Here is a 14,945-nt window from a genome sequence, read left to right on the forward strand (position 1 = left end):
AAGCATGCTTCAAAAATAGGGAATACTCATCTTCGAGGTCGCCCTCTATGGAGCGAACTGCTGCACCTTCTAGACCAGAGTCATTGGTCTCGGTGCCTGTCTTCGAAGACATGCTGGAAGCCATCTTGACCAGGCAGCTCAGCTCTGTGTTTGCTAAGTTTGCCCCTGCCTTGACCCTGCTTCCTGCGAGCCAGTCTGAGCATTCTGTCGAGGCGCGAGGAGCTAAACCTGTTAGGTCTCAACCTTTGTCCTCCAGTGACTCCTCGCCTCGTCCTTCCAGGTCCAGGTCTCCAGCTACTCAACCTGCTCGACAGGTGGTGCAGAAGCCTCAATCCAGGTCTCATTCGAAGCATCCCTCTTCATCGAGGCACAGAGGAAGGATACGGAGTCTTCTCTCCCTCGTTCTTCGAGGCCCATTGAGACTCCCTCCAAAACCAGGCATAGGTCTCAAACCACGAAGCCTTTAACACCTCATTCTTCTCCACATCGAGGCTTGTCCAGGCCCCAGACTCCTCTGTCGAGGCATGCTACGAGGGATCCTCGTTCGCCGGTTCTATGAGGCATGAGTCAAGGTATTCAGTCCCTCACACTCCAGGGACCTCTCCATCCTGTCCTGTCAAACGTATACACTCTCTGACTCCGCCTATATCACACAGTGGAGCTTCTTTTGTGACTCTTACGTTGGATACAGACATCCCTTCCCAGTACTCCAGGGAAGCTGCTCCTTCTTATTCTGCAGCACCTCGCTCTCGCTCTGCTTCTCTTCCTGAGGGTTCTTCATCTTTGAAGTCCACATCATTTTTCAAATTCATATTTGACATGAGTAAGGCTCTTCAAATTGATCTACAATCTGAGTCTAAGTATACTCCTGAGTATTTGGCTGAGATGGAATTGCCCCATCCACCAAAGGACACTTTGAGACTTCCCAGGAATCCTGTTTTGAAGCAAACTTTCCTGAGAAATCTTGAGACTCCTTAGTCTATTCCGGCTATATCCTCCAAAATGGAATCTCGTTACCGCACAGTTCCTTGTAAAGGGTTTGAGAAGCTGCAATTGTCTCACCAATCTTTGGTGGTAGAATCATCTCTCAAAAAGTCTAATCCCTCCAAAGTCTATGTTGCAGTCCCTCCAGGAAGAGAGGAACAGACCATGGACAAATTTGGACGCTGTCTGTATCAAAATTACATGATGGCAAACAGGATTTAGAACTACAACTTCATATTCACCTCTTAGCTGAAGTACTGCATAAAGATCATGTCCTACTTCTTCTCAGACTTACCTGAGCAGCGTTTGCTTGAGTTTCAACAGCTCCACCATACTAAACTAGTATTCTGGCAAATCTGTGTATCTTATCTATTATAAAATACTAGTATAGTCAAAAATTAGGCATATAAATTTGGGCGCTTCCACTTTGTTCTATGACAGATGTAAATAGGCGCTCCTGATCCAGCAGTTAGGCTCCTACAGTGTTGAATACAGTGAGTACTTTTTGTTGGCATTAAAAACTAAATAAAGTTAAAAAATCAACCCAACAACAATATTGGGGAAACCAATAAAAAAAGAATACAGTGCATATTTAAATAGAACGCCCTTGACCCACCCACAGACAGACGTCAGAGGGTGGTGGTTAATGGAATTTGCTCAGAGGAAGGAAAGGTGAGTAGTGGAGTGCCTCAAGGATCAGTGCTGGGCTGATTCTATTTAATTTGTTTGTAAGTGATATTGCCAAAGGGTTAGAAGGAAAGGTTTGCCTTTTTGTGGATGATGCCAGAATTGGTAACAGAGTGGACACTCTGGAGGGAGTGGAAAACATGAAAAAGGATTGGAAAAATGGTCTGATGTCTGGCAACTAAAATTCTATGCAAAGAAGTACAGAGTGATGCATCTGGGGAATAGAAATCTGCTGGGAGGCGAGAGGCTGATATGCTTAGATGGGGAAAGAGACCTTGGGTAATAGTGTCTGAGGATCTGAAGGCGATGAAGCAGAGTGACAAGGCGGCGGCTGTAGCCAGGAGGTTGCTGGACTATATAGAGAGAGGCATAACTTGCAGAAGAAAGGAGGTATTGATGCCCTTGTACAGGTCATTGGTGAGGCCCCACTTGGAGTACTGTGTTCAGTTTTGTAGGCCATAGCTGACCAAGGATATACGAAGACTTGAAGCAGTCCAGAAGAAAGTGACAAAAATGGTAGGGGGTTTGTGCCAAAAGAAGTACAAGAAGAGACTAGAAGACCTCAACATGTATACTCTGGAGAAGAGGTGGGATAGGATGATATGATACAGCCATTTAAATATTTGAAAGGTATTAAATATAGGACCAAATCTTTTCCAGAGAAGGGAAATAGGTAAAACTAGAGGACATAAATTGAGGTTGTGGGGTGGTAGACTTAAGAGCAACGCTAGGAAATTCTTTTTCAGAGGGTTTTAACTGGGCAAGAGAACCTCCTGCCTGGTTAAATCCCACTGAGCTGACCAGCTGCCAATATTCAGCGGTACTTAACTGGGTAGTGCCACTGAAATATCAGCTTCAACCTACCATTCCCTAGGCTACGATGATCTGGGGAAGAGTGTGTCAGGAGCTGCTACTTAGCAAGTCAGTGGTTATATTCAGTCCACTAACTGGCTAAATAAGCAGATAAAGTTTAGGACATCAGAAACACTAGTTAACCAGGTACTAGTCTGAACATAGGCCTGTGCCTAGTTAACTTCTGGATTGCTGCACTAACCTGAATATTTTATGCCTGAGGGTGGACATACCCTAGCATTGACTCACTGGAATTAATTTATCCTGTGGCTGTGAGCAGCTTACAAGTTGCTTACCTGCTGCAGGCTGAATAACAGGCCCATAGTTATTTAAACTACTTTGCCTCTAAAGAATAAAAAGTGTCAAGATTAGACAAGGTTGGTGCCATATGTGACTAAATTCTGCTTGAAGAATTTTTCAGAGATACAAAATTGTAAGATTTTCTTTTATACATGAGAATAAAGTATTGAGGCATTTTTTTTTATTTGACTGCACTGCGGGGGAGATCCAAAGAGCATGCTGCCTTTTTTCACACTAATTCACACCCCCACACTATGTGGTACAGGCAAATGAAGAAGACAGAAGCTTTCTTCAAGAAGCAATTGACCTTGGAAAGCATTCTGTATAATTTCTCTGCTTCAACTGAGAGGTATTTCAGGGAACGGAGTGTATTTGAAGATTTTGAAATTGGTTGTGTAAGTGAAATATTGTAATAAAAATATCAAAACATGAATGATTTCTGGTTCTTTGTGTCTTTGCAGTTCATGTAAGAAATAATATTTACTTGCTTGCCTTTTCCCCAGCCTGAGTTCTAGGTGAGTTACCCATTTATATACAGTTGTTAAGTTTTTATGCAAGATGGCTCATAAACTACAGTATATTCAGCTCAGCGGCGTGCAGTAGAGATTTTCAGTAAATGTTCCAAACATTAATTCTACTTGTAGATAATCACTGTTGGTACCTCATAGCCACTTCTCCCTGAATCAGGCAAACAAGTAAAAGTGAAAGACCTCACACTCAAAACACTAACTGAAAAGGTGAATTGGGTGACTGCTAGCAAGTCCAGAGGAAATGCTAATTAATAAGTAAACAATTTGTTATGAACAGAAACAGGTACCGTATTTTTCGTTCCATAAGACGCACTTGACCATAAGACACACCTAGAGTAGAGGAGGAAAAACCAAGAAAAAAAATCAACCAAATTCTGAGCCAAAAAGTGTACCCTTTTCCCCTTCTGGTGGTCTAGTGGTAGGCCGGGACAGGGGACAGGGCAGGTCTAATGGCAGGCAGACAGACAGTACCCCCCCTCCCTTTTGTTTTAAATTCCGGCGGTCATGGTATAATGGTAGATTAGGTCTTCTTATGGAGCAAAACATACGGTAAAACTTATACTCATACATTGCATGTTAACAGCAAATGAGAATGTTGTAAAAGCAGTTAGCTTAGCAGGGTTTAAAAACCGTTTAGCTAACTTCCTAAAAGTCTATAAGCCATGCAAACTTGCATGCAAACTTGTTAGCGCATCGATCGCTCTTTAGCAATCGGCCAGAGAATCGGCCAACAGGATCCAGTCAGTATTACCGACTGACTTTAGTGAATCTAGCCCTAAGGAGATAGGATAACCCCACTGCTCAAACTTCTTCAATATCTCAGCTTTATCCAAAAACTCACAATTATTGCTGCAAATACACTGGTATCTCAGAAACTGAGCATATAGAATACTTACCCACATAGGAAAAGGATGCCTGCTCCCAAATTCCAAAAGGGAATTTTTATCCATCTTCTGTGAAAATACAATGGTTTCAAAATGATCTCCCTCAATCTTTACCAAAACATCCAGGAAAATAATCTTGCTAGAGTTGTATTTCATCTCTAAATGTATAGTGAGATGGGGTTGCTCCAATATCATGAACATAGGTTCTGAGCTCTATACGAATGATTTCCTGGATTTAGCACACCCAACTGAATAACAAGAGGCATCAAAGGACTAAACGAGGACATGGAGCAGAGGAGTAGTATAGCATAATGGTTAGAGCAGTGGAATCAGAACCAAGTAAGCCCAGTTCAAATCCATTGCGGCTCCTTGTGACTCAGGTACAAACTTAGATTGTGAGCCCTCTAGGGTCAGGGAAATATCTACTGCACCTGAGTGTAACGCTTTTACTGAAAGAGGTGTGATTTCTAACTGTATTTTCGAAAACAGATGGTAGAGGTGTGGAACAGAAATGAGCTCTCACATCATTATTAAGCTTCTGTTGTTAACATTTCAGTTTATAAAAATAGTATTCAGACTGCAGATAATAATAGATATTCTGTTGAAATGTTGGTCTTACTCTATTCTCTTTTTTTCAGTTTAAAAAGCATCGATTGTCAGTGGGGCACACAAATAGTTTTTCTAAGTCTGTTGTGAACATGGCTGATTTGGTAAGTATTACTTAGCTATAACAAATATTGTGTTAGCTGGCTTGGTGGTGTGGTCTCTTTCAGAAGACATCCATTAAAATTCCATTGAACATCAAAAGCAATATCCTTCACTTGTAGCAGATGTTCTCCATAAGCAAAAGGACTGGTAAGGCACACTAGTGAATGCACAATGGTCTCTTCAGAGTTGGTTCCAAAGCTCAAGCTATTAATTTTCAGGAAAGTGGGAGCTATTATGTGCTTTATCAATCCTGCTGTCTGTGGAAGACATCTGTTACAGACAAGCAGTATTGCTTTTTTCTTTTACAAATAGGATTGAGTCAGGCATGCAAGCAGGTGACTGCCAAGCTTAGTTATGTTGAGAACAATTCTATAAAGAGACACCTAGGGCTCGTTTTACGAAGCCGTGTTAGCGGCTTTATCGCAGGCACATTTTTAGCGCGCGCTAACCCCCGCGCTAGCCAAAAAACTAACGCCTGCTCAAGAGGAGGCAGTAGCGGCTAGCGCAGCTGGCAAATTAGCGCATGCTATTATGCGCATTAAACCGCTAACGCGGCTTCGTAAAAGGAGCCCCTAGTTTTACATAGCAAGAAGGTTCCTATTTGGAACGTGTTCTATAAAAGAAACTGGTACCTTTTTTCCTTTAAAGAATACTAGCATAACAGGTAAATTAAATGCCTATATTTAGGCATGACCATTTACCCCACCCATAGAACTGGTGTAAATGCTATCATCTACAGTATACGTATGGCTCAAATACGCTTGTAATTATAGTATTCTAAAGCTTATACACATAACTGTGCACCCCACCAAAGCTCCACTCACACTACAGTATATGTATGCTTACCCTCAAACCATTGCATATAGGCGTCATATTATAGAATTGTGGGTAGCCAGAATATTGGCATTTATTTTTTATTTTTTGTATTGGATATACTGTCGTTGGTACAGCTATCTGAGCGGTTTTCAACTCAGTTCATAATCTAATCAGTTACTCTAGGTGTTTCCCTATCTGTCCCGGTGAACTCACAATCTAGCTATGGTAACTGGGGCAGTGGAGGGTTAAGTGACTTGCCCAGGGTGACACTGGGCTCAAACTTGCAACTTCAGGGTGCTCAGGCAGCAGCTATAACCACTAGGCCGCTCCTCCTTAAAGATGACTTTGTTCAGATAAACTTGGGTATATGGTTCATATATTACCAGTGCTTTGAAGCTCACTAACTTTCCTAGTTGACGTGGTAGCTACAAGGGAAAGTATTTTCTAAGTCATGAACTTGGTAGCTTCTAGAGGCTCAAATGGAGACTTCAAAAATGAATCAAGTACTAGGTTCAGGTTCCAAGACATAGAGGGCTTTTCAAAGGAGGTTTTACATGAAGCAAATCTTTCATGAAATGTGTGACAACCTGTGATAGCAAAGCTAGAATGTTATCTGTTGGTGAATGTTCAAAGCACTGAAATGAACTCTTATAGGAGAGGTTTGAAGCCTGAAATGATAGATAATGCAGAATCATTGTACGAGGGCATATGGCAGAGTCTTGGCCGTTAGCTGAACAAAGATGGCAAGCCTTCTCCACTTGAAATCATACATATTGTCTAGTGGAAGGCTTTCAAACATCTATCAAGATGTCTTAGATTTGCCGAGTAATGCTAAGGATAGATGCTAAACATTGCTGAATTTCCAGGCTGATTTCTGGAAGTTGTTAAGGAATCCTAGAGACTGAAGAAGTTGATTTTTCTATGTAGAGGGTACATATCCAGTTCCCCTTTGGGCTAGGGCTCCTATGATTAATGATAGGTCATAATCCTCCTTTTTTGGAATGAGAAAGTATCTTGAGCAGAAGCTTCAATTCCTCTCCTAAGGTGAAAGAAATTCTATGCCCTTGGTTTGGAGAAGTAGGTGGATCTCCTCTATTAACATTGCAAGGTGGCTGGAAGGAGATTTTGTATCTAGTAGAGAGTGATCTGGAGGATGGCTTGTGAATCTGAGGCCATAGTCATCCCGAATAATGGGAAGGACCCATATGTCTATTGTGATTTTCTTCTAAGTCAATAGAAGAACTGTACCCTGACCTCCACAGGTCAGGCAGGGTGCATGTTTTAAAGAAAGTGGATATGAGGAGGGTGTTGCTTAGGAAGATTCATTGGCTTCTCTAACTAATATTGGAGTCTTAGGAGTAGGACATTGCACAGATAATTGCACAGTTGTAGAATGTTTTGTGCTGAAGGAACTGGTCTCAGGATTGAACTGCTCCACAGAAGAGATACTGGCACTGTGCTAATGCTTCCGCACAAAGAAACTACCCAAGCATCTCCTTTTATCAGAAGAAAAATCTACACTGACCTGCTTGTGTTTATCTAGCTGAACTTATGTAAGCAACCTTTGCTCAGTAGACTGCAGACACTTAAGAAGTAACTGTGCTATGAGGTTAGATATTTCAAGAGTCTTTGCCCTTTGAGTGACTGGACTCTTAGGGACACTATGCCAAGAGGTTGAAGGCTTTTCCAGGGAAGATTCTCAATTGGTCTGCATAGAAGTAGATAATTTCTATGCTTTCAGTGAAATATTTCCAAGAGCAGTTTCTTTTCAGCATCCAAATACTCTGAGTCAATTGAGACTATCTTTTCATGCTCGTGAAGACATTCAAGCACAATATTTACAGTTCTTTTAGTTGTGTTCAGGATTGAAGCACAAAAGGCATTTGGTGAGCGTGTTGAAATTCTGAATTTTTCTGCCACACTTTGGGCATAGTCAAAAGCCCAACTTAGCCAAATGTAACAATAAGGAACAAATAAAATAAATGCAATGAAAAACAATGTTGGAGAACAAAACACACAGGAGCATTGTTTCACATGCATTTGGCTGAGTGGGAATAAAACAAAATTGTGGAGCTGAGAACATTGCTGTGCATGGGAAGGGTTGCCCATACTCAGAACTTTCGATAAAATTCTGAACTTCAGGAAAGTTCAGTCCTGGTACTATTGGATAGTGTCACCTGCTTATGAGCCTAATTCAGTCCAGATTGTTGACAGAAAAAACAGTGTTCTTTGCAGGCCTCCAACTAAGCAGTGACTAAAGCTAACCAAAGTATGTTTTTGAAGTTTCCTAGTTTCAGAAGTCCTGGTGATATGAATGGGAGATGTTTATACTAGAAAAGTTGAAAGGGGACAGATTCAAAACGAATGCTAGGAAGTTTTTCTTTACCCAACGTGTGGTGGACACCTGGAATGCGCTTCCAGAGGACGTTATAGGGCAGAGTACAGTTCTGGGGTTTGAGAAAGGATTGGACAATTTCCTGCTGGAAAAGGGGATAGAGGGGTATAGATAGAGGTTTACTGCACAGGTCCTGGACCTGTTGGGCCGCCGCGTGAGCGGACTGCTGGGCGCAATGGAACTCAGGTCTGACCCAGCGGAGGCATTGCTTATGTTCTTATGTTCTTAAATGATAAGGCAGATGTAAATGAGCAATGCATTGTATTGAAGATGTCGAGTAACTGCTGTAGGATGAATGACATTTGCTGTACACAACTGGTGTAGGGGTAGAATTGGTATGGATGGAAGCTGTTTTATAGAGAGGGTATGGTCCTAGATATAAAATGGGAAAAATCATCCATTTATCAGGCCATTAGGCCCAGATTCTATAAAGAGCGCCTAAATTGCACCTTAGGCGTCCAAATAAAGTGGTTAACGAGCGAGTTAAGGGTCTTAACAAGCGCTAATTGGCACTTGGGCATCCAAAGGATGTGGACGTGAGTTCGGACATGGGTCCACAATTTCATGGGCGCGCATCAGGAAAAGCTATGCCTAAATAGAGAGGCGTGGTATAGGCATGTCGTGGGAGAGGCTTCAATATAGACATCTGTTGACTGATTTACATAATGCTGAGCACCAATGGGCATCCATATAGTGCCTTCATTGTAGACAAAAGAAAACCAGGTCTACTTTTCAGCTTGGTTTGGGCTTCATATAGGTGTGAATTCTGTGGATGAGACTTAGGCATCCTTTGGATGTCTCCAATGCGTTTTGTTAATAGGTCTCTGGGTTTTTATTTTTGCTTTATTAAGCTCAAAATACATTTAATAATGCACCACATAAACAGGGCACATGAATACAAAGATAGTGCAAGCAAAACCTACTAGTTTTCTGGCAAACAGCAATGTTATTTGCTAATTATAGCACATGAAAAACACAGCTTTATGTTTCTTGCTAAAGAGCTACTCTTTTTTCCTCACTAAAGACTGCTCCAATGAGCTCGTTCTTGAAAGAGATGCATTCAACATACAAAGCATATGACAAAAAAATATATTGCATAGATAACTTCATTTGCAAAAGGTTAAAAACTAAAAAAACAGATCCAGACCTTAGCATGGCTTCTAGTTCATTGCAAATGGAGGTGTGCAGCTTCACAATGGTGACCTCATTTCTTCAAACACATACACTCAATTGTTCCCCTCAACCCTGAAGAAAAACATTGTTTGAAACATGCATGTCGGGAGAGGTGGCATTGATGAACATTTGAGAGCTAACCTCGAAGCTAAGTAGCTAAGTAATAAGATTAAATTAGAAGAAAAAGACATTAAGTAAGGTAAAGAAGGAAACTAAAATGAAATACAATGAAGAAATAGTTATGGAATTATGAAATTAAGAATAAGTATGAAACTAAATGAATTTTAGAGTTTTGAGTAAATAAACAATAAAATGGACTGATGAAGACAAGAGATTGCTGGACATTATTCATGGTCCAGTTGATATCCGAAGGTCCATACAAATGAAAAAATAAAGAATTAATATATATATACATATACATATATTATGAAGTATATGTTAGTACTAGACCAATAATCTCTTTACAGTGTATATGAGGCCGCAGTATATAAACAGGCACCATATAGCTTTACAATATTAGAGATTTAAAAAGAGTACAGAGAATAGTTAGTGATTTAGAGAGAAGTGAATAAGGACTACACTAACAATTGGTTAAGATTTATCTACTTTAATTGTGACATTCTACCTTCCTGGTGCACCTTGATGATCTCTTTCAAAAATGAGCTCTTTGGAGCAGTCTTTAGTGAGGAAAAATAGGGTAGCTTTTTAGCAAGAAACATAAAGCTGTGTTTTTCATGTGCTATAATTAGCAAATAACATTGCTGTTACCCAGAAAACTAGTAGGTTTTGCATGCACTATCTGTGTATTCATGTGCCCTGTTTATGTGGTGTGTTATTAAATGTATTTTGAGCTTAATAAAACAAAAATAAAAACCCAGAGACCTATTAAGCAGATCGCATTGGAAACATCCAAAGGATTCCTATGTTCCATCCACAAAATTCACGTCTATCTGAAGCCCAAACTATGCTTTAAAGTAGACTTCCTTACAATGCCTATAAAACCTAGTTTTACAATTCCTGTGCAGCATGTTAATTCAGTCTATAGCACACTGGTTAAACCTACAACCTTCTACACTGACGTTCCTAGTTCCTAGTTCGAATCCAACTCACTCCCTGTGACAGAAGATAAATAAATAAAAAGATTACAGATTTAAAAAAATGGTGACATCATTTTACAATTAAAATGAAAAAGCATAAAATCGCCATTTTAATAACGTCATAATTATAAAATTAAGGACATTTTTTGGACATCTAATTGCCGCCTAAAATTCGATTCTGAAAAGGGTGCCTAAAAATTTGGAAACCTATCTACCGTCAAGCCCCGCTCAGGGCGATTCTACAAAGGGCGCCTTACTTGGATGTCCAAACGGTGCCTAACTTTAGGCGCGCATTACAGAATCTGGGCCTTAGTGTACAGTAATTGGTATGGGAGCCGCAGTTATGAGTGGTAGGTGTTATTTGCCTGGTTTGAGTGGGAATTGATTTTCTAATCTAATTTAATGGTCCCTGGAAAGGGGTAAAGTGAAATAGAAATAATCACGTGAGAATGATGATCTGATCTAATGTAAACTGAGGTTTATAAACCATCTTGTGGCCTGAATTGGCCACCGTGAAGACGGGATACTGGGCTAGATGGACCGTTGGTCTGACCCAATAAGGCAATTCTTATGTTCTTAATTTTCTGGCCCATCTAAGCACCATCCAATGTGGATTGCAAAAATATATGACTATGATGATGCTCCTAGCTACAGAGTTATGTGGCCTTAATGGAAGGATGGAGTGATTTAGGGAAAGTTTGGCTTGAGGTTTTATGTAGGAAAGGAATAAGAGGGCAGGTTAATTAATTGGTTGGGTAATTGATAGCTAAAGAGATAATGACTGTTTAGCCCTTTAGTGAGAGGAGGATTTACGAGGGATTATTTGACAGCCTAATTTTTATTAATTTACATTGCTTTTATATTTTGTTATGTGTTAAGTACTATGCAGTTTTTTTTAGAATATATTCATTTGATTATGTAGTTGATATTACATTGTTCCCTCTAATGTTACTGCTGTATATGCAAAATGTATTTTAACTGACCTCCCCACCCCCTTCAAAAAAATCTATTGCTTTCGAAATTAAAGATAATCATATTTACCCTTTGATTTAGAGAGAAAGACATCAGGTATATACTTTTTTTTGTTATTTAAAAATAAAATCTATTTTCTTAACATATTAGCTATTCAAAGAGCAACTTAACACAAGGATAGTATTAGTTGCCATGGAGACCTGGGCAAGCGATAACAAGTTCAGCATATCCGAGAATCCTCTGGTGACCCTCCGTGAGTTGATGAAGTATAGAAAGGATTTCATCAAAGAAAAGAGTGACGCTGTTCATCTTTTTTCGTACGTATATTAATGTCATTTTACTGCATTTTCTTTGTAGGTGGAATGCGTTGTGCTTGAGACTGGCTTGACTAGACACTTTGATAATTCAGAAAGATGGATGCAGAAATCTTATTTTATGCTCCGTGAGCAAAGCTGGGAGTTCTGCAGTTTTGCAATAGCAAAACAAGTTTTAAGAAACTTTTGGAAACACATTTGTTTATGGAAGTATTTCATGCAATGCAAATGTAATTATTCTGTTGGTGGAATTGTTGTGATGGTAGTTTGTGTTTTATTCTGATTTTTTATATGTGCTGATTGTAATCCACCTAGGTTATAGGCAGATTATAAAATTTTTAAGTAAATAAATTCATCTTGAATATACTACAAGCAGGGCAGGTACAACGGTATTAGACGACCTAAACAAGCCTTTAGGCTTTATTCTTGTCAATTAACTTCCATATCCTAAGCCTTCATACTCATCCCAATGCCACTTCTCAAAGAACTATAATGTAGGAATGCATATTTGGATATCAAGCATTTAAACATCAAGAAGCCCTTTTCCTAAAGTGCATTAAGCAGTTAATATGTAAACTAATGTGCATTAATTGCTATTGCAAAAGCATAGTTTCCAGTTTATAAACACTAATTTGCACTTATGGGGCTAGATTCAGTAGGTGCTGGAAAAAAATCAGTGCTAAACTTAATTGAATAACGAACCAATTAGCATTGATAACTGGCTTCTTAACAAGCTATTGTTAATGTTAATTTGTACCTTAAAAAAGGGGGCATGAAAATGGGAAAGTCATGGGCAGTTTCGGGCGTTCTTCAAAGTTACACGCATAATTATAGAATAAGGGACATCCACACCTAATTTTAGGCACAAGGTTTTGTACCATGTTTCCATTGGTGTGGCACCGAAGTGCTATTCTATAAAACACGCCTATCTTTAGGTACCATTTATAAAATAGCACTTAGGCAGGTTTTTTTTCGGTACCAATTATAAAGACTCCTAAACTTTGGACCCCTTTTATCAAGCTGCGCTACAGGTTTTTAGTGTGAGGTTTTAGTGTGAGCGGTAAATGCTCTGATACTCACATAATTCCTATTAATGTTGAAGCACTTACTTCACCGGTCTGCGCTCAAAACCTCTAGCACAACTTGATTAAAGGGGGGGGGGGGGGGAGTTGGTACATATATACATAAAGGGGATAATTTTACAAAGGGGAACCAATAAACATTCTCACAAAAACATTTTTATGAAAGCTACATAGGTGCCAATATGGCTTTATAAAACAGGCTTGCAAATGCCTACACACATATTTACACCTACTATGAGGGAGGTTCAGCTACATGCATGAATTCTATGAGAACAATTTTATAACAGGGCATCTAGGATGATAGAACAGGATGGCACCTAATTTTTGTCTGTTTTATAAAGACACACAACCCTAGATTTTAAGAACATAAGAATTTTCATACTGGGACAATCTGAAGGTCCATCAAGCCCAATATCCTGTTTCCAACAGTGGCTAACCCAGGTCCCAAGTACCTAGCTAGATCCCAAGTAGCAAAACAGATGTTATGCTGCTTATCCTAGGAATACGCATTAGGTTTCCCCAAGCCTTCTCAAAAAATGGCCTATGAACTTCTCTTTTAGGAAATTATCCAAGCCTTTTTTAAACCCCGCTAAACTAACTGATTTCACCACATTCTTCGGCAATGAATTCCAGAGTTCAATTACACGTTGTGTGAAGAAATATTTTCTCCGGTTTGTTTTAAATCTACTACTTAGCTTCATCGCATGGCCCCTAGTCCTAGTATTTTTAGAAAGAGTGAATATCTACCCCCTTCCACTCCACCCCTGAACTGTCTCTTCTCCTGAAGAGCCCTAGCTGCTTTAGCCTTTCAAGTTTCAAGTTTTATTTAAATTTGATGAATCGCTTATTTAGATTTATTAAGTGAAATACAACATTAATAAAAAATATAAGCGTATATTTAGACATACCATTTAAAATGATGGGGTTAGACCAACAGACTTACAGACTAATCAATACACAAGGTAAAAAGGGACAGAACTACAATTCAATCCTTTAAAGTACAGAGGAGAACCTCAGAGAGAAGTCATCCCATCTCTTTTATCATTTTTGTCACCCTTCTCTGTATCTTTTCCAATTCCGCTATATCTTTTTTGAGATATGGTGACCAGAATTGCACACAGTATTCAAGATGTGGCTGTACCATAGAGCGATACAAAGGCATTATAACATTTTTATCTTTGTTTTTCATACCTTTCCTGATAATTCCTAACATTCTATTTGCTTTCTTAGCAGCCGCTGCACATTGAGCTAAGGGTTTCAACGTATCCTCAACAATGACAACTAGATCATTTTCCTGGTCAGTGATGCATAACACAGAACCCAGCATCAGATAGCTATAATTCAGGTTCTTCTTTCCCACATGTATCACTTTGCACTTGCTCACATTAAACATAACTCACAAAGATGTTTAAAAGAACTGGGCTAAGGACCAATCCCTTTAGTACTCCACTTGTAACATCCATTTCTTCTGAGTGAACTCCCAATTACCACCACCAGCTGTCGTCTTTCACTTAATCAGTTTTTAACCTGGTTAGTGACTTTTCAGTTCAGATTAAGGGCACTCAGTTTATTTATCAGTCATCTAAACTTTACTGAAATGTACGTACACCACATCTAGCACTCTCCATAAATCCAACTATTTGGTTGCCCAGTCAAAGAAGCAATCCATTTGATTCCATGTTTTAAACATGTTTCCATTTTACCTGCCACTGAGGTAAGACTAACTGGCCTGTAATTCTCAACCTTCTCTTTACTTCCGCTTTTGTGGAGAGCGACCACATCCTCCCTTCTCCAGTCTGCCAAACCACTCCTGACTCTAGAGAAGCATTGAAAAGGTCAGATAATGGAACTGCTCAAACTTCTCTAATTTTCTTCAGTACCCTCAGATGTATTTATTTAATTATTGAATTTTCCGGTGACGGAGTTCAAAAAAACATGGGATGAATACAGAGGATCTAGAATCAGAAAATAATAGTAAATACTGAAGAACTAAGGCCAGTACTGGGCAGGCTTACATGGTCTGTGTCTGTATATGGCCGTTTGATGGAGGATGGGCTGGGGAGGGCTTCAGTGGCTGGAAGGGTGTAGATGAACTAGAGTGAGCTTTGACGGGGACTTCGGTAGTTGAAACCTAAGAACAGTATTGGGCAG

General features: G+C 39.6%; 1 protein-coding gene across 3 annotated transcripts in view; it reads left to right on the forward strand.

Annotated features, from left to right (window-relative positions):
* Nucleotides 1–14,945, forward strand: part of ADAM22 (ADAM metallopeptidase domain 22) — a 486,564-nt gene that overhangs the window by 262,294 nt on the left and 209,325 nt on the right. For all 3 annotated transcript variants that reach the window (XM_033931244.1, XM_033931245.1, XM_033931246.1), the window contains exons 10-11: nt 4,876–4,947; nt 11,549–11,715. In XM_033931244.1, the coding sequence (XP_033787135.1) occupies nt 4,876–4,947; nt 11,549–11,715 (239 nt within the window). The remainder of the gene's footprint in view (nt 1–4,875; nt 4,948–11,548; nt 11,716–14,945) is intronic.

This window comes from Geotrypetes seraphini, chromosome 2 (genome assembly GCF_902459505.1).
Source record: "Geotrypetes seraphini chromosome 2, aGeoSer1.1, whole genome shotgun sequence".
Taxonomy (NCBI): Eukaryota; Metazoa; Chordata; class Amphibia; order Gymnophiona; family Dermophiidae; genus Geotrypetes; species Geotrypetes seraphini.